This window comes from Parasteatoda tepidariorum, chromosome 8 (genome assembly GCF_043381705.1).
Source record: "Parasteatoda tepidariorum isolate YZ-2023 chromosome 8, CAS_Ptep_4.0, whole genome shotgun sequence".
In the NCBI taxonomy this organism is placed as follows: Eukaryota; Metazoa; Arthropoda; class Arachnida; order Araneae; family Theridiidae; genus Parasteatoda; species Parasteatoda tepidariorum.
Window position 1 is genome coordinate 83,287,661 of NC_092211.1, and position 19,252 is coordinate 83,306,912.

Consider the following 19,252-nt stretch of genomic DNA (forward strand, 5'->3'; position numbering starts at 1 on the left):
AACATGGGCTGTGAAGGAGGTCTTATGGACTCAGCTTTCCAATACATCAAGCAGAACAAAGGAATCGATACTGAAGCATCCTACCCATACACAGCTGAGGTAAAACTTCTCTTCAATTTGTAAAAAAAGCACCTAAACAGTATTATTTTGAAGCTGTTGAAACGATATTCACTGTATAATGCCATAAGCAAAAAAAAAGCACTAATTGTAAATGCTTGTATTTGTTAGTGCCTACTATTTAACTTTACGAATTACGGTAAAAAGCATCGGCATTCAGGTTGCCGGCATTTTTTTACTGCAAAATGCCCTTCTGTTAAGGAGCAAAATTTTTTATATATCTTAATTTTTACAGTAATTCATTGAATTACTCTAACTAATTAATTACTACGATAAAAATCATGATATATTTTACGGTAAAAATTGATTTTACGTTTTTACGCTATTTAAAACAAGGTAGTATCTGTTTTAAGAAGTATCATAGGTTCATGGGAGTTACATTTTCTTTGTGAGTTAATTACGTATATTTTTTTCTCTTTATATTTTATTTATTGTAGAAAGAATGAAGTACTCGATTGGAATGTAGACGTTTTGTATTCGACTCAAAGTAGATTTACAATATCCTGAACAAAATTCATAATTTTATAAAATAAATTAATTTGCATTTCGAAAATATTTTAATAAATATAATTTAAAAAATATAACTTTTATAAATTCATAACTTATTATATTTTTTTTTCGTGGACAAAACGTTGTATTGCTTTTCAAATTTTTGGACTTTTTATAATTATAGTAATATTTAGACAGGATTTTTTTTAAATTTTCGGTTGATGCAAGGACAGCTATCACAAATTTCTAAAATAATGTTAAAAAATGTGATTTAGGCATGTATAAATTTACGTATTTATTTTTTAGGATGGTCCCAAATGTCTTTTCAAGAAAACCAATGTTGGAGCAACTGTTACTGGATATGTTGATATTCCTACCGGAGATGAGAACGCTCTTAAAACAGCTGTTGCCACCGTTGGACCCGTTTCTGTAGCCATTGATGCAAGCAACTTTAGCTTCCAGCTCTATCAGTACGTATAGAATAAATGTTATTATTTTAAAATAAATTTCTATTTTTCGTATTACTCTATTGAAAAAAAGAAGAAGGAAAAGGTTAAAATTGTCACCTTGAATCTTTTTAGATTTTAAACGAAAAATAATTTAGGTACTAAAAAAATAATTTATTTAATTTTTATGTCTGATTATTTTCTTTTCGTTGATAGAATTAATTGTCTCCTTTACATAATTTTAAAATCTTTGCAAACAGTCAATATCAAATTGTTCAAAATATTTTTCACTTGTAATATGAGCAAGTTAGTTTTCAGAGAAAGCTCAAAAATATTTATAATTTCACTTAGAAAGAAATTACTTTTATCAAAAAAATAAATATTGCGACTTACAACAAAGCGTCTTTAAATAATCTTTGATCTAAAATTGCACATTTTTAAAAAAAACTGTATTTGAGAAATTTTGGTTTTTCACGGGAAATTTTATATTGCAAAAGCAAATTTTTAAAATACAATTATACTTTATTTTTAGGTTTACTTTTAAGAGAATAAAATGATAATAAAAAAAATTAAGTGATAAATCAAGGCATATAGTATAGTATACAAAATATTTTTCTAGTTCTCTCAAAGGAAAAAAAGATGAAAACTCTAAGGTTCAAATACATTAGAAAAATTTGAAATGCATACTACATTTTTTAATTTAAAATTGTTCATTGATACAAAAGATTAATGATTAATATTGAGTCATTAGCATTCTTTGATTCCAAAGAAAGCATAATATTTTTATTTCTAAATTATCTATGCGTCCAACTAAATCATAAGCATAGTCTCACACAATAAACGTAAATTACATTTAAATTGTATAAATAGAACAGTTAATTCTTGATACTAATTGGATTTATATCTAAGTTTGTACCAGTGTTAGGTTACTGTTAAATTTTGCAATTTTATAAATAATTTCAGAAATCGCATTGCTTAATGGTTAAATAATTTAGTGGTTAATTTTAATTTGTGTTCCAGAGATGGAATTTATGATGAATCCAGCTGCAGCACTTCTCAATTGGATCACGGTGTTTTGGCTATTGGTTACGGAACTGAAGATGGACAGGACTATTGGCTGGTGAAGAACAGGTAATAAAAGTTTCAAAACTTCTTTTAAATATAAGAATAAAAATTATAAATAAGTTCGAAACTTATTTATCTATTACTTTAAAATGAATAGTAAAATAAGTAATTAGTAAGCAATTAATATTTGTATGAAGGACTTTTGATTATAAGAGGGAAATTTAACTAGTAACGTATGAACAATAAACGTATAATACTGTTCACGTAATGTTAAAATATTACAAATGAAAAATATCCAAATTATATCTCTTTCCTTAATTTTATTTGATATTTGAAAAAGTATATTCAACATAAATCCATTAGTGTTTTTATTAATTAAAAAGTTAGATGGGCTTATAAACAATCCAATTTCTAGTACAAAAAAAACATCATTTCGGTAATAAAAACCAAAGTACACGGTATTTAAACCATTCATTATATAATAATTCCGTTCATGTAGTATCGGTTTACTGGAAATTTTGATTTACATAGTTATAGTTTTTATTACCACACATTTAGTGAAAAGATACAAATTGAAAAGTAAATTTAGCCAAATAAATGGTTTTTACGCCATGCTCTGAGAGTATCATGACAAAATTACCAAATTTTACCACATTTTATTATATATTTATACAAATTTTCTTATTAATTTTACCTAAATCATTACCAAGCGCTTCCGTGAAAACTGCAAAGCAGTTTGGTGTTCCCATAGAGCCAGAAACACGGTAAATTTTACTATATTCTGGTAATTTTGACCATACCCTTTTTCTCAGTGTATAAATTTTCACATAAGTTTCTTTATAAATAAATACATTATTCAAAGATGTAGTATAATTTACTTACCTTTTGATACTATATTTATTTTTTAAAAAAAATTGCAATTAATGCAATGTTTTAAAGGCATATCTAAAGTGTTAATTAAAAATTTTAATTTCTTATTTTGCTTAGGTTTTATTTTGTGCAAAATATATCAAGTTTTATTCTTTATTTTCGTATTATAAAAAAATATGTATCAAATTCTAACTCTGTAACTATTTTTCATAGATATTTCTTTCTTATGTTTCAATTTAATATATATTTCAATTTATATATATTTAATAATATTTTCTTTTTCATATTTCAGTTGGGGAACTACTTGGGGTATCCAAGGGTACATCAAAATGTCCAGAAACAAAGGCAACCAATGCGGAATTGCAACACAAGCCAGCTACCCACTCGTTTAAACTGTGATAAACTTTACATGACTTTACACGGAATTGTTTGCTTGTATTGTGCATTGTTTGTTTGTATTGTCGTTGTAATTAATTTTTGTATGTGCAGAAAAAGGGATGAGAGATTGATTTGATGAAGAAAAAGTTGGAAAAAAGATCTTATAATTGTTAAAATAATATTGTGTATGTTTTAAAATAAAATATTTTATGTTCTTAAATGAATGTTGTTTTCTAAAGAATTAATACACACTGAATTTCTTAAAAAAAAGCTGTTTGTAATTTATTTAGGGATTAAAAACAGTTTGAAAAGTCTTTTATGTCACGGGTGATCTAGACTTAGACTGCTGTTAGATTATTTCAAATTTTTTCCCAGTAGCTCATTATCGGGTTTACAAAGAATTTTTTTAAAACTACAGGAGAGTTCGAGGCAGACAACGGCTATAGTTTCGCAGTCATTTTCTCTAAACAGATTTTTATTTTATAATTAATAATTCTGCCATTAAAACATTCCAATTTTGTTGTTGTATTATTCTTGGTTCCACAGATTTAATTTCCGATTCGACTGGTATACAATTTAAACTTCAAGGGTTTAATCTTTCACCATTGCAACTTCATTGACAAATTTGTTTTTGAAATTTCTTTTTAAATTTTAATTATTATGAAAACTCTTGAAATATTTTTCTCTAAGGAAAATTGAATAATGTGAAAAGTTAACATTGAATGCTTATTTACATTTTCATTACCGTTATTCTGTATATTTTGTTGCATACTTCCTATAAAATTTATAATGAAAGTAAATATAACTTGCTAAAAAGTAAATATAACTTATTTACCATTTAAATAAACATCGTCTTAATAAATGTTGCAAAACTTTTAACTTATAAACTTTAACTATGAGTAGTAAATAAAATTAGGAATTTTAAAATAAAAGAAAATAATATCAGGAAAGAATGCTGAATAAATATTACAGGAAAATATATTCAAATGAGGGATAATTTTGTAGAGATCGAGTACGAGTTTTTTTTCGTAATTTTATAGTGGATCGTATTTGGCATATAAAAAAGAAATTTGATTTAAATATCTTAAAAATTTAAAAAGTTTGAAGCAATTTTTGAACTTTTCAAACGAAAGCTCAAAACATTCAAGGGTGTTCCACAAATTTTATTTTGTATCATAAGATAAAATTTAATAACAAATTATAATACTTTACAATTATCGCCGGAAACTAAACTACTTGGTATAGAGAATATGCAAATGGAATGGGGATGGTATGGAGATGGTATCGAGAAAAAAATATACAAAAAAAAACATACTTTTATGGGAGATGATCCTCCAGAATGCGGGTCTCATTTTTAATAAATCTTGTTTTATAGTGTAAGATGAAGTTTGTAGATATCCCCTTATCGCTGAGCTTTCTCTTAAAATGTACAAAAACTAATTAGAAAATTGCTTGACTCTTTTTAAATTTTTAAGATATTCAAATAAAGCTTTAATCATTAGTGGCCAAATATGAAAATTGCCCTACAAAATTATAAAAAAACGTTATTAAATTTTTCCAGCTTATATACTCTTATCTTGCGTAGTTTTTAAAGGAATTTTTCAAAATTTTAAATCGACATTTTTATAACTAAATTTAAATTTTGTTTAATTCTATTGAATATTTATGAAGTTATTGCAAAGAAACTTAAAACAAAAAAATTAACTTTCTGTAAAAATCTCTATATTCTTATTCATATTTACTCTAGGGTTATTAAAAATAACAACTAAAGTAATTGATACAAGTTAAAAGGGTTTTGCTTGATTTTCTGGGACAGGGTGTTCAAAAATGCTTGTTTTATTTCGTAATTTATTGTAGGTTTTCAAAACCTCTTAAAACTTTAAGTCTTATTGCAAAGTATGAAAAATCACGTGAAATAAACACCTCAAAGTTACAAAATATAATTTGTAGTATTTCTAGAAAAATTTATAAAATTGTGAAAAACTGAAAATGTATCTTCCGTAGTTGTAGGGTAGTGTATAAAGAACTAGTTTTGTTAAGTTTTTGTGTTCCTATTTAAAGTATCATTAAAAGTATTGTGTACAAAAAAAGCTTGCTAAATTATTTTACAACATTAAATATTTTTATTTCTTTATTAGATGTTAGTATTTAGAAAGTTACATGTTTAATTGAGAAGTAAAATACTAAGTAGGGCTTCTACAGTCTTAGAAATTTTTCAGAAAAAGTAGATAAATAAAAATTTATTTTAATTTATTTTATTACCACGCTCAAACAAAACAGTCAAGTAACCATAAAAAAAGGTATTCAAACTGCTAACTTCATAAACCATTTATAAAGTCCTTTTATCTAATAGGGTTAGAATATCAGAATTTTACCACATCAACTAGGCCCACCTAATAAAGACACTCAGTTCTTTGCATCTGGGTAATATTATAGCCGAGAGGGTTAATTGGTCAATCTCATGACCGACAGAATAGGGGTTCCCAGCGTTGAAGCCTCAATATTTCTTCCATTCTCTTTCACACACGAAAAGTTTCCAGTGTCCTGCACTCCTCTTCCCCCCTAATTTGTGACCCTGGGATATCAGAATACGATACTCTTATTCACTCCTAGATGACAGAACCATAAAGCTGCATAATAACCTTAATGTCCTCGAACTGTAATGCCCTGTTGAATTTCTTTTTTACGGTTTTGAAACTATGCTAGTTGTAAATAGTTAAGAAGCCGTAACTGCATAGTTTTGCACTTATGTTTTTTTTAAAAACTGAACTAGTTATAAACGGTTTTAAAACCGTAAAGGTAAGAAAAGTTCCATACCATAATTTACCGTAACATTAAGGTTAAGTAGATGGACAGAGTGTTGCCTGTTATTTTACCGTAGTTTCAGAAGGAAATCTTAACTGTGTAAAGCTCAGTTACTATTTTAAAATACCTATTTTTTAATATTAAATAAATTTATAAGTTTAGTAGAAAAAGAATTTTTAACTAAAAATAGTTTCATAAAACAGTTTTTAATTATATTTAATGAGTCTATATGCTGACTTTTACAATGAAGCAATACGAAACTTAAAAAATCAAAGAATCGTTAAAGAAAGTTAAGAGACGTGGTGCAACGACCAACGTGGTGCAACAATAAATATTATCCATTTTTGCTTTTCATCTTATTATCAATAGCAGAAAATGTTCATTTAATACAAATAAACTGTTTAACTCAACTTATGATTAATGAAACTGGTGATAAAAATGTTAGTTTTTTAGAAACTAAACTTATCGAGTAGAAGAATTAAAAATCTGTAAGTATCTTTAAGTGTAAAGTTACTTCTGATGTAACGTATTTTTGTGAGTAATATTTTTTCAAATTTCATAACAATATTATCAATTTAGTGTACAAAGATTATTCATATATTTTGAAACTGTGTTATTATTTTAAAGTGTGCAGTTTTAACTCCCAAAAATCTTTTTAAAATACTAAGAAGAAATAATTTTTATAATTTTCTTCGTTTGTTCAAATTCGTTCGTTTCTTTGTACGTCTTAGAATTTATTCATTGATTCTTTACCATACGACTTTGCTTGGAAAACACGTTCAAAAAACATTAAACTGTATAAAATCTATCGTAAAAGGCTTCTCTAATGCCGCAAACAAAATTAAAAATTAAATGTGATTAAAGTTTGATTATACGATTTAAAGTGTTATTTATTTAATGCAGATATGTGTTATGCTTCGTTCTGTGTTGAAATCTTTAAGAGGTTAAAAGAAATTATGAGGTTCATAACACATCGGTGAGGTAAAACAAAGTAAAAAATTTCGGATCAAATTACTGTAAAAAATCCATTTTTAATGAACCATCTCATAGAACAAAAAGGCTGATATACTGCAATTGTACCAGTAATAATTACTTTAAAATCAATAAATCACTCTAATTAAATAAATATTACTGTGAAATTTAATTATATATTTATTTTTATTACTTTTTTCACGAAACTCCGTAAAACAATATAACTTCTTTTAAGAAATTCTTTTTATTTCTCAGTTTTTTGCTTCTATGGTTTAAAAACATATTTGACTGCCGATCGAAACTCTTTTTTAGTCATTAACATGATTTTTAAAACATAATATCTTAATATAAAGCGCCATAGTATTTAGCTCTTTTTATCGAGTTTTAGCTGTGAAGAAAATAAAATTATGAAATTTTTTTGAAGTATTTTTCAAAAAGTTTGCATTGGAATAATATCTGTGCTCATATTAACTCTTATTAAAAATTCAGAAAACTAAGTTTTATTTTAGATCAAGACAAAAAAGTTATTCATATTTTCTTTCTCCACGAGATCAAAATCTCCTAAACCCCTTAAAACCGTGGTAAAGCGCAATATATCACGCGCTTAAAAAGAATCATATGTTGAATGTGATAAGCTTAAGCATTTGTTTTTCAATTTTTAACAATTTTACATTACTTCTCATTTTAAAATCACTACACACCTAGTCACGTTTCAGAGTAATATTTTTAAATGGAATTCATGATTGATAAATGCATTGATATCTGAAAATTATATCAACTGATTTAGATAAAACAAGAAAGAGTCTTATGGTTTTACTAAAATTTATCCCTGATAAAACAGGTATAAATATGAGGAATTAAATTCAAGTAGCATCCACAAGCAAAAGGTTCCGTTCAAATAAAGCATTAGCGTAAGCATTACTTTTTATTATTCATTTTTATAATACTTTTGTTGTTCTCTTCATTTTAAAGCAATCGACTTATAACATTCAGAGATTGATTTCAACATTCTATTTGCTGGTATCGAAAAGTGTATTCAAAAATATTAATCAATCATCAAACTATCTAAGCTGCGCTGAAATATAAATTTTATTTTCCAAAACGAATTATTTTTATTCTGATTCTTTTAAATATGTTTTTTATATCCATAACAGAACAAGTTTCAATCATTGGCTAATAAAACTAATTATCATCATAATAACATAAGCTAATAAAGTTTTAAGTATGAGGAATAAAGTTTAAAATTCATGTAATAAACTTAACGTGAAATTATAACTTAGATTATATGTAATAAGTTTTTAACATTTTTAGTTAGCAAAATTGTTTATGTAATAAATTTTTGAGTAAAATACTAATTATGAGATTTGTAACGAATATAAAATAAGGCTAATAATAATAAAACTAAATTGTTATAGTCTATTTGCTATTTTAGAATATATTTACTAAAGCAATGTTTCAGCCTCGATTTGAAAACTTGTTTCTGAAAATGATTTGTATCTAATTTCATTCAGTAGATATGAGATGCTCTTAAATAATAAAAATAAAACTTAATATAAGAAAATAAGAATTAATTATTCAACAATGCCTATTAAAGTAGCATTTGAAAAAGTGTTGTATTATATCTAATTTCGTTCGGTAGATATGAGATGCTCTTAAATAATTAAAATAAAAACTATTGTAAGAAAAGGAGAATTAATTATTCAACAATGTCTATTAAAGTAGCATTTGAAAAAGTGTTGTATTATATCTAATTTCGTTCAGTAGATATGAGATGTTCTTAAATAATAAAAATAAAAGCTAATATAAGAAAATAAGAATTAATTATTCAACAATGCCCATTAAAGTAGCATTTGAAAAAGTGTTGCATTATATCTAAATTCGTTCAATAGATATGAGATGCTTTTAAATAATAAAAATGAAAACTAATATAAGAAAATAAGAATTAATTATTCAACAATGCCTATAAAGTAGCATTTGAAAAAGTGTTGCATGATATCATGCAACTTAAAAAAACAATTCCTCCGAATTGTTAATATTTATTTACAAAGTAATATATTTTAATCTAATAAACTTGCTAGTTTAATTATTTGATATTTAAACGTATTTAATCTTGTAAATTAACTAAAAAACAACTAGTCTATAATTGTATGGAAAAATAAATTTTTACTGAAGCTTTTATAACAATTTAATCAATGAATATAAAAAATAGGGATTTAATTTGCTTACAATTCGTAGTTAAATGAAAAAATATTAATTAATTTATTTTTCTCGTAAGATAAAATCTAATGCATGCTCACTAAAGTATTTCAAATATTTAATCGGTTACTTAAAGGTTTACCTTTTTTATTTATTGATAATAAAATAACATAAATCGTGTTTAATAAATATTATTGTTTTAAATGTACATTTTGAGCTTAAGTGAATGTTAAATTATTTATTATTATTTTTCAGTATTATTTTGGATTACGATGAAGTACTTGGCAATTTTTGCTTTTATTGCTGTTGCTACAGCACTAAAATTTCCTTACAATCCTCAATTGAATGAACATTGGGAAAATTTCAAGGTAAGCTACTTTAACTAACGTCAATCGAGGTGAATAAAGAGTAATAATAATGTGTTGAAATTATTTGTGTTTTGATTAGTTATTCTAAATTCTATAATGTAATAATGCAAAAATAATATCAGCGAGGATTGCATAATCCAATGGTCATTCGTAAAAACCAAAAAATGATAGTTGTAATAAATATGCTTAAAAGCGTTTCAAAACAATTATAATTTGGTCAGTCACTTTAAGGCATAGGAGTTTGATAAGGAAGTTCAAAAATAATTATTTGATATTTATATAGTGTGCAAAAAAAAACATGTCAGAATTTTTATGTTAAATTATAACTTTGACATGAAATTAAATTGCAACTTTAACAGCAGCTAAGAATTTTTTGTTGCTATTAAATATTAAATTTGTCCTATTAACACAAAGCAAAATTTTTTTATTAATATTATTAATATTTAATTTGTTGCTCGAAAAATTTGGAATAAAAGTTCACAAACTGTTTTTTTTAAAATTGTATAAATAATATATTAATAAATATAATTAATAAAATTGAACAATATTCACTTAATTTTAAATACTATATCTGATCCATTAATCCGTTCTGATTAGTCTCGACTGTTCTACATTTAAAAAAGTTTTTGCATAACATTTAATTCTATTTACCTCATTACTCTATTATATTATTTATTCTATCATATTAACTTATTTATTGGGATGGGTGCCAAATGAGGACAATCTGAGAGCTATTTTCTACAGTCAAGAGGAACTGAAGCTGGCGGCATGCAATGGTCCAGACCTTTGATATGATCTAAAGATCCATGGACACGAAAACAGCAACAACAACAACATTAACTTATTTTTCTGTTATCTATAATATTAACTCATTTCTCTATTTAATATATTTTAAACCTTTTTAACATTCATGAGGTATTTATATATATTTTAAAGCTATCTAAATTTTTAAAAAAAAAAAAGTTTGTTCATTGCATAAGATGAAGTCGTAAATGAAATTGTACACATACATAGATTAGCACATACATAGCTCATGTGTACAATTAGACATTAAGAACAAGACATTTATAAAAAAATAATATAGCTCAATCAAAAAAAATATGGCTTTTTCATAAAAGTTATACTTTATTTTTAAAAAAATGTGATCCTTAGCAGAATTTACTTTCGAAGTTGTTATAATGTGACATATTTCCATAGAGAATCTATGGAAAAAACTATGGTAGCGGAGAAGAGTTTTCAAGACGTCTTGTTTGGGAAAGAGCTGTCACAGATATCATAAAACACAACCTTCAAGCTGATTTGGGTATTCATTCTTACAGAAAAGGCATTAATGAATACGCAGACATGGTAAGTTTTCATAGAATTTTTGAAATATATGTTTTATATATAATTACAGGGTTTGACATACTTAACATACACTCCGTCATATATGCTAAATTATAGACATGTAATTTACTTAATATTAAAAAACAGATAATTCCAAAAGTGATTGAGTCAGCTAGTTTTAACAGAAACACGTGGTACTTTCTTTTTTAAAACCTGTTCGTAAAACTACTTAAAAAAAAGTGTAATAATTTATAATCATGTATTTTTCCCAATAAGAACGAGCTCTAGTTTAACCTTCTTTAAGATGAAAATGAAACTATTTAATTGCAATACTATAATGTTACTTTAAAAACTCAAACTGATTTAAGATTTTAAATTCAAGTGAAAGTCATCTTGATTAAAAGTTTCGTCAAAACTGGAATTTTCCTGTCAGTTATAATAAGTTTTAATCAATATTTACAAAATTTATACTTTATGTGAAAGAATACTAGCATTGTTTGATAATTTCAATAAAATTAAAACTACATTCCAAGCATAAACTTGTAATAACTATCGAATATTAACCTTGTAATGAGTACCATGTTTTTTAAACATTCTTTAAAATCCAATCTTTAGTAATATCACATACGAAAATACATTAAAAACGCATTATTTATACGCATTTTACAAATTAAATATTTTGAAGCTTTCTGAATTTAAATATTATACAAATTAAACGTTTTCAGTATATTTTTTAGTGAACACATTGCACAATTAAAATGCTTTCAACTTATTATTTATACACATTATACTGGTTAAACATTTTATACTTATTCAGTTTGCACATTACACAAATTAAACGTTTTCAACTTATTATTTAATTTATGCATTGCACAAATCAAACCTTTACAACTTTTTATTTATGAACATTACACAAATTAAGAGTTTTAAACTTATTAAGTTTATACTTTACACAAATTAAACGTCCTCAATGTATTATTTAATTTATACATTACACCAAGTAAACGTTTTGATCTTAATTTTGGTATCCTTAAATTTCTTACTTCAGAGTCACGAAGAATTTGTGAGGCACTTTAACGGATTTAAAAGCAGCGGTCTCCGAAGCGGGGAAGGAAGTGCCTGGGTAGAACCCTCTAACGTTCACATTCCCGACACTGTCGATTGGAGGAAACAAGGATTGGTCACTCCAATCAAAAACCAGGTACAAAATTATATCTTTTCTCAAATTTTTTTCCAGCTGTTTCATTTTGCTTAATTTCAATAAAAACAAAATGTTGCATTTTTGCAACAACATATAAAGTTAAGTTTTGAAATTACCTTTATCATTATTTACTAAATGGAAAGTGATAGCCAAATCAAGAAACTATCATCATATTTAACACAAGAATTACTAATTTAGAGATTTTTATTTAATAGCAACAATGTGGTTCTTGCTGGGCTTTCTCTACCACCGGATCTCTTGAAGGGCAGCACAAAAAGAAGACCGGAAATTTGGTTTCCCTCAGCGAACAGAACCTCGTAGATTGCTCTCAACCAGAAGGTAAGTGCATTAAAATTTGCAAAAAAATTCATGTTTATTTAAATATAAAGTAAATAAGCATACAATAAATTTGGCTATAAATGCATTTTGATCAGAAAATGAAAATTAATGTTTTGCTTTATTTTCTTTAAGGTAACATGGGCTGTGAAGGAGGTCTTATGGATTCAGCTTTCCAATACATCAAACAGAACAAAGGAATTGACACTGAAGCATCCTACCCATACACAGCTGAGGTAAAACTTCTCTTCAATTTGTAAGAAAAAAGCACCTAAACAGTATTAGTTTAAAGCTGTTGAAACGATATTCAATGTGTAATGTCATAAGCAAAAAAAAAAAAAAAAAAGCACTAATTGTAAATGCTTATATTTGCTTGAGCTCACTACTTAACTTTACGAATAATTACGGTAAAAAGTATCGGCATTCAGTTTGCCGGTATTTTTTTTATCGCAAAATCCTCTTATGCACATGTTACGGAACAAAAATGCTGATATATCGTAATTTTGACAGTAATTCATTGAATTACTCTAACTAAATACATACTACGATAAAAATTAGGATATATTTTACGGTAAAAATATATTTTACGTTTTTACGCTATTTGAAACAAGGTAGGATCTGCTCTAAAAAGTATCATAGATTCATGGGAGTTACATTTTCTTGATGAATTAATTTAATATATTTTTTTCTTTTTATATTTCATTTAATGTAGAAAGAATGAAGTGTGCGAATGGAATGTAGACGTTTTGATTTTCAAGCTTGACTTAACGTAGATTTTTACAATATCCTAAGCAAAATTAATAATTTTTCATAAATAAATTAATTTGCTTTTCGAAAATATTTTAGTATATATAATTTCAAGAATATAACTTTTATAAATTCATCACTCATTATTTTTCTTTTTTGTGGACAAAGCCTTGTATTACTTTTCAAATTTTTGGACTTTTATAATTAAAGTAATACATAGACAGGTTTCCTTTTAAAGTTTTCGGTTGATGCAAAGACAGCTATTCTAAATTTCTGAAAAAAAATGTTAAAAAATGGGACTTAGGCATTTATAAATTTACTTATTTATTCTTTAGGATGGTCCCAAATGTCTTTTCAAGAAAACCAATGTTGGAGCAACTGTTACTGGATATGTTGATATTCCTACCGGAGATGAGAACGCTCTTAAAAAGGCTGTTGCCACCGTAGGACCAGTTTCTGTAGCCATTGATGCAAGCAACTTTAGCTTCCAGCTCTATCAGTACGTATAGAATAAATGTTATTATTTTAAATAAATTTTTGTTTTTCATATTACTGAATTGAACAAAAGAGTAAGGAATAGCTTAAAATTGCCAACTTGCATCTTTTTAGATTTTAAACGAAAATAATTTAAGTACTGAAAAAAATAATCTATTTAATTTTTATGTCTGATTATTTTTTTCTTCGTCAATAGAATTTATTGTTTTCTTTACATAATTTTAAAATTTTTATAAACAGTCAATATCAAGTAGTTCAAAATACTTATTCACGTGCAATATGAGCAAATTAGTTTTCAGAGAAAGTTTAAAAATATTTATAATTTCACCTAGAAAGCAATTGCTTTCCTCAAAACGGAATATTACGGCTTACAAAAAAGCGTCTTTAAATAATCTATGGTCTAAATTTGCACATTTTTAAAAAAAAATCGAATTTGGGAAATATTAGTTTTTTACGTTAAATTTTATATTGCAAAAGCAAATTTTTAAAATACAATTATACTTTATTTTTAGGTTTACTTTTAAAAGAATAGAATGTTAAAAAAAATTAAGTAATAAGTTAAGGAAAATAGTTATAGTATACAAAATATTTTTTTAGTTCTTTTAATGGAAAAAAAAAGAGGAAAACTCTAAGGTTCAAATACGGAAGAGAAATTTGAAGCGCATACTACATTTTTTAATCTAAAATTATTCATTGATACAAAAGATTAAAGATTGATATTGAGCCATTGACATTATTTGACACGAAAGAAAGCATAATATTTTTATTTCTAAATGATCTATGCGTCGTACTAAATCTTGACCATAGGCTCACACAATAAATATAAATTACATTTAAATTGCATAAATAGAACAGTTAATTCTTGATAACAATTGGCTTTATATCGACGTTTATATCATTGTTAGGTCACTGTTAAATTTTGATATTGTATGAATAATTTCAGAAATTGCATTGTTTAATTGTTAAATAATTTGTGATTAATTTTAATTTGTGTTCCAGAGATGGAATTTACGATGAATCCAGCTGCAGCACTTCTCAATTGGATCACGGTGTTTTGGCTATTGGTTACGGAACTGAAGATGGCCAAGACTATTGGCTGGTGAAGAACAGGTAATAAAAGCTTCGAAACTTCTTTTAAATACAAGAATATAATTCATAAATAAGCTCGAAACTTATTTATCTATTACTTTAAAATAAATAGTAAAATAAGCAATTAGTAAGCAATTAATATTGGTATGACTACTTTTTCTTATAAGAAGGAAATTTAACAAACAGCGTATGAGCAATAAACTTATAGTACAAAGGTGTTCATGTAATATTAAATTATTAAAAATGAAATAAATCCAAATTATTTCCTATTTTTATATATTATATACAATTAAAGCAATTAATATTGGTATGATTACTTTTGTTTATAAGAAGGAAATTTAATTAACAACGTATGAACAATAAACTTATAGTACAGACGTGTTCATGTAATGTTAAAATATGAAAAATAGAAATAAATCCAAATTTACTTCCTATTTTTATACATTATATATAATTAAATAAGAAAACATTAAATTATCGTGAATCCCTTTTCTTAATTTTAATTGACTTTTAAAGTAGTATATTCATCATAAATCCATTAGTGTTTTCAATAATTAGAAAGTTGGATGGGCTTATAAACAATTCTGTTTACTTATGCGCACACAAAGAAAAAATCTGGAAAAATTACCGTACTGTATGGTAATTACATTTCTGGTATAAAAAACCCTCATTTCGGTAATAAAAACCAAAGTACACGGTATTTAAACCATTCATTCGATAATTTTTCCGTTCATATAGTATCGGTTTACTGAAAATTTTGATTTACCTAGTTATAGTTTTTACCACACATTTAGTAAAAAGATACAAATTATAAAGTAAATTTAGTCAAATAAGTGTTTTTATGCCGTGCTCTAAGGTATCATGATAAAATTACCAAATTTTATCACATTTTATTATATGTTATAAAGTCAAATTTTATTGTTAATTGTACCTAAATCATTACCAAGCGCTTCCGTGAAAATTGCAGAGAATTCTGGTGCTTCCATAGAGCCAGAAACACGGTACATTTTACTATATTCTGGTAATTTTGACTATACTTTTTTTCTCAGTGTATAAGTTTTCATATAAGTTCCTTTATAAATAAATACGTTACTCAAAGATATCGTGTAATTTACTTACCTATTGATATTATATTTATTTTTTTAAAAAATTGCAATTAATGCAATGTTTTAGAGCCATAGCTGACATAAACTGAAGTGTTAATTAAGAATTTAAATTTCTTATTTTGCTTAGGTTTTATTTTGGGCAAAATATATCAAGTTTTATTCTTTGCTTTCGTATCATGAAAAAATATGTATCAAATTCTAACTCTGTAACTATTTTTCAAAGATATTTCTTTTTTATGTTTCAATTTAATGTATATTTCAATTAATATATATTTAATAAATTTTTTTTCTTTATATTTCAGTTGGGGAACTACTTGGGGTATCCAAGGGTACATCAAAATGTCCAGAAACAAAGGCAACCAATGTGGAATTGCAACACAAGCCAGCTATCCACTCGTTTAAACTGTGATAAACTTTACATGACTGTGCACGTTTGTTTGTATTGCACTAATTAGAAATTAATTTTTGTGCATGTACAGAAAAAGGGAGGACAAATTGATTTGTTGAGGATAAAGTTGGAAAAAAGATCTTATAATTGTTAAAATAACATTGTGTATGTTTTAAAATAAAATAATGTACATTCTTAATAGAATTTTGATTTCTTAAGAATTAATGCACACTGAATTTAAAAAAAAACGGTTTCTTATTTATTTAGGAATTAAAAAAAGGTTGAAAAGACTTTAAAGTCACGGGTGATCTAGTCTTAGACTGCTATTAGATTATTTCAAATTTTTTCCCAATGGCTCATTATCAGGTTTACAAAGAATTTTTTTAAAACTACTGGAGAGTTCGAGGCAGACAACGGCTATAGTTTCGCAGTCGTTTTCTTTGAACAGATTGCTATTTCATAATTAATAACTATTCCATTAAAGCATTGCAATTTTTTTGTTGTATTATTCTTGAATCCACAGATTTAATTTCCGATTCGACAGGCATGAAATTTAAACTTCAAGGCTTTAATCTTTCCCCATTTCAACTTCATTGACAAATTTGTCTCTGAAATTCATTTTTAAATTTTAATTATTATGAAAACTCTTTAAATATTTTTCTCTAAGGAAAATAGAATAATGCGAAAAGTTATCATTGACAGCTTATTAAAAATTTTTTTAACCGTTATTCCGTATATTTTGCTGCACACATCCCATAAAATTTATAATGAAAGTAAATATAACTTGTTAAAAAGTAAATATAACTTACTTACTATTTTACAAAACATCTCTTTAATAAATGTTGCAAAACTTTTAACTTAAAGACTTTAACTGTGAATAGTAAATAAAATTAAGAATTTCAAAATGAAAGAAAATAATATTAGGAAAGAATGCTGAATAAATATTACAGGAAAATATCTTCAAATAAGGGATAATTTTGTAGTGAACGAGTACGAGTTTTTTTCATAATTTTATAGTGAATCGTATTTTGCATATAATAAAAAAAATTGATTTAAATATTTAAAATTTTTTAAAAGTTTCAAGCAATTTTGGTACTTTTCAAACAAAAGCTCAAAACAATTATGGGTGTTTCACAAATATTATTTTTTATTATAAAACAGAATTTAATAACAAATGATAATACTTTACAACAATCCCCGGAAACTAAACTTTGATGGTATAGAGAATATGCAAATGGTATGGAGATGGTTTAGAGCAGTGTTTCCCAACGTGTGGTCCACGCCCCACTGGGGGCAATTTGATTGTTAATGGGGGCAATTCAAACATGAACTCGACATGTATTTAACCCTTTTGCTCCGGGCCATTTAAATGCAATGCTAGATTTCGGTGCGAAATTGAAGGAAAAAAGCAAATTCTTAAATAATTGCGGCCAATAAATATTATGTGACTTAGCGATTTTTTAAGCGACAAACCAGAAATTTTATATCTGTTAACAGTCGATGGTAAAGGATTTGTGAGTTATTTAGCCTTATTATATTGAAAAACTAAATATAATAAGTAAGCAACTTCAAGGAACCAATGAAACTCTTGTTGATGCAAAAGCGAAGATTTTTGGTTTCATTACCCTTATTGAGTTATGTCAGAAATATATTAACGACAAAAACTTTGAACAGTTTCATTGGCTCCAAAAATGTAAAGTAAATGATACCTCTTTACTTGTTATTGTCGATTATCTGAAAATTCAATCAGCTGAATTACAAGAAAGATTTTCTGATTTAAAACAAATTGATTTTGAAACTCAGATGATGCAGTCAATGTTAGTGGATTTGTCTGATATATCAAATATGCAATATCAAGGAGAACCAGGACCCGATTGAGGCCCGGGGAACAGACTTCTTTGGGGGCGCCCCTCTGCTTCACTACTTCAGTAATAAAGAACCGGACTATATGGAGGTATTTAAATTTTCACCTCATTATACAGATACAGCAAAAAAATTGATTAAAATCTTAAAAAAGCTATTAAGTCCCCCTTCCCCTCCAATGGTCAGACGAAATATCGTTCTGTCCATTTTTTTTGATTTTCTGACAATTCTATGTCCATCATGCCAAATGCAGTTTTCTAATTTTTAACTTTGTCATCCAGCTGCAAAAAATTCTTATCCTTGCTGACATTAGGGTGGAATTCAGCTAAATTTTTGGAATTACGATGGCTTAATTAAGCTAAGCAGAAGCCTGTATTTTATCCTTTTTTGTGATGTGCAAAAATGCAGTCTTTTGATTGGCCAAATTTGTCCACCGTAATTGCGAAGTTTACCTGAAATCCGAGCTAGAAAGCCATGGATTTACGAAAAATAGATTTTTTGTGTTCATACGATAGATTAATGAAGAAGCTAATATGAAACTGACGGATTTTGCACTGTACTGATATTTTGTTTTAAAAAAAGCTCATTAAAGAAGGAAACCTAAAATAAACTTTCTAATCGATTTGGGGCCCCCTCTTATGTGGGGCCCTGGGCAACTGCCCCATATGCCCATGCCTTTGTTGGGATCTGAGAAGAACTCGCAGAAATGCAAAATGATGAGTCAGCTAAAACTTTATTTAATTTAAAAGGAGTGATGGCATGGCTTTGTGAGGAAACGGAAATCAAGTACCCAAATTCAACCAAATATGCAAGAAAACTATAGTTACAGTTTTCGTCTTCATATTTAGCTGAATGTGGAGTTTGTGCTGTAAATGATTTACTGGTAGAAAAAAAGAAATCGTCTGGATGTAATACAACCGGGAGACTTGAAACTGAAGCTAACCAAACTGGAACCTAACATAAAATCTCTGTGCCGCAAGCATCAAGTGCAAGGA

General features: G+C 26.5%; 2 protein-coding genes across 4 annotated transcripts in view; both read left to right on the plus strand.

The window, feature by feature from the left end:
* Positions 1-16,598, plus strand: part of LOC107446864 (cathepsin L-like peptidase) — a 35,326-nt gene extending 18,728 nt beyond the window's left edge. The window contains exons 1-9 of one of the 3 annotated variants that reach the window (XM_043055987.2): positions 8,017-8,053; positions 9,594-9,706; positions 10,904-11,053; positions 12,081-12,233; positions 12,449-12,572; positions 12,705-12,805; positions 13,652-13,815; positions 14,811-14,921; positions 16,309-16,598. In XM_043055987.2, coding sequence (XP_042911921.1) covers positions 9,611-9,706; positions 10,904-11,053; positions 12,081-12,233; positions 12,449-12,572; positions 12,705-12,805; positions 13,652-13,815; positions 14,811-14,921; positions 16,309-16,408 — 999 coding nt within the window. In that variant the 5' untranslated portion in view covers positions 8,017-8,053; positions 9,594-9,610 and the 3' untranslated portion in view covers positions 16,409-16,598. Of the gene's footprint in view, positions 1-8,016; positions 8,054-9,593; positions 9,707-10,903; positions 11,054-12,080; positions 12,234-12,448; positions 12,573-12,704; positions 12,806-13,651; positions 13,816-14,810; positions 14,922-16,308 lie in introns of those variants that run through there. The other 2 variants (XM_071184298.1, XM_071184297.1) reach the window with 2 other exon arrangements.
* On the plus strand, positions 4-3,585 carry LOC107446865 (cathepsin L-like). The gene is made up of 4 exons (XM_043055988.2): positions 4-99; positions 913-1,076; positions 2,073-2,183; positions 3,280-3,585. Exons 1-4 carry the CDS (start codon positions 4-6, stop codon positions 3,377-3,379), a joined length of 471 nt encoding a protein of 156 aa, XP_042911922.1. The 3' UTR covers positions 3,380-3,585.
* Positions 16,599-19,252: the final 2,654 nt, after the last annotated feature.

Bases quoted from the DNA above. Each gene is read 5' to 3' on its own strand.
- LOC107446865 (XM_043055988.2), top strand. From the start codon at position 4: ATGGGCTGTGAAGGAGGTCTTATGGACTCAGCTTTCCAATACATCAAG. The intron at 1,077-2,072 runs GTACGTATAGAA...TTTGTGTTCCAG, and splicing joins TTTAGCTTCCAGCTCTATCA to AGATGGAATTTATGATGAAT. The intron at 2,184-3,279 runs GTAATAAAAGTT...TTCATATTTCAG, and splicing joins TATTGGCTGGTGAAGAACAG to TTGGGGAACTACTTGGGGTA.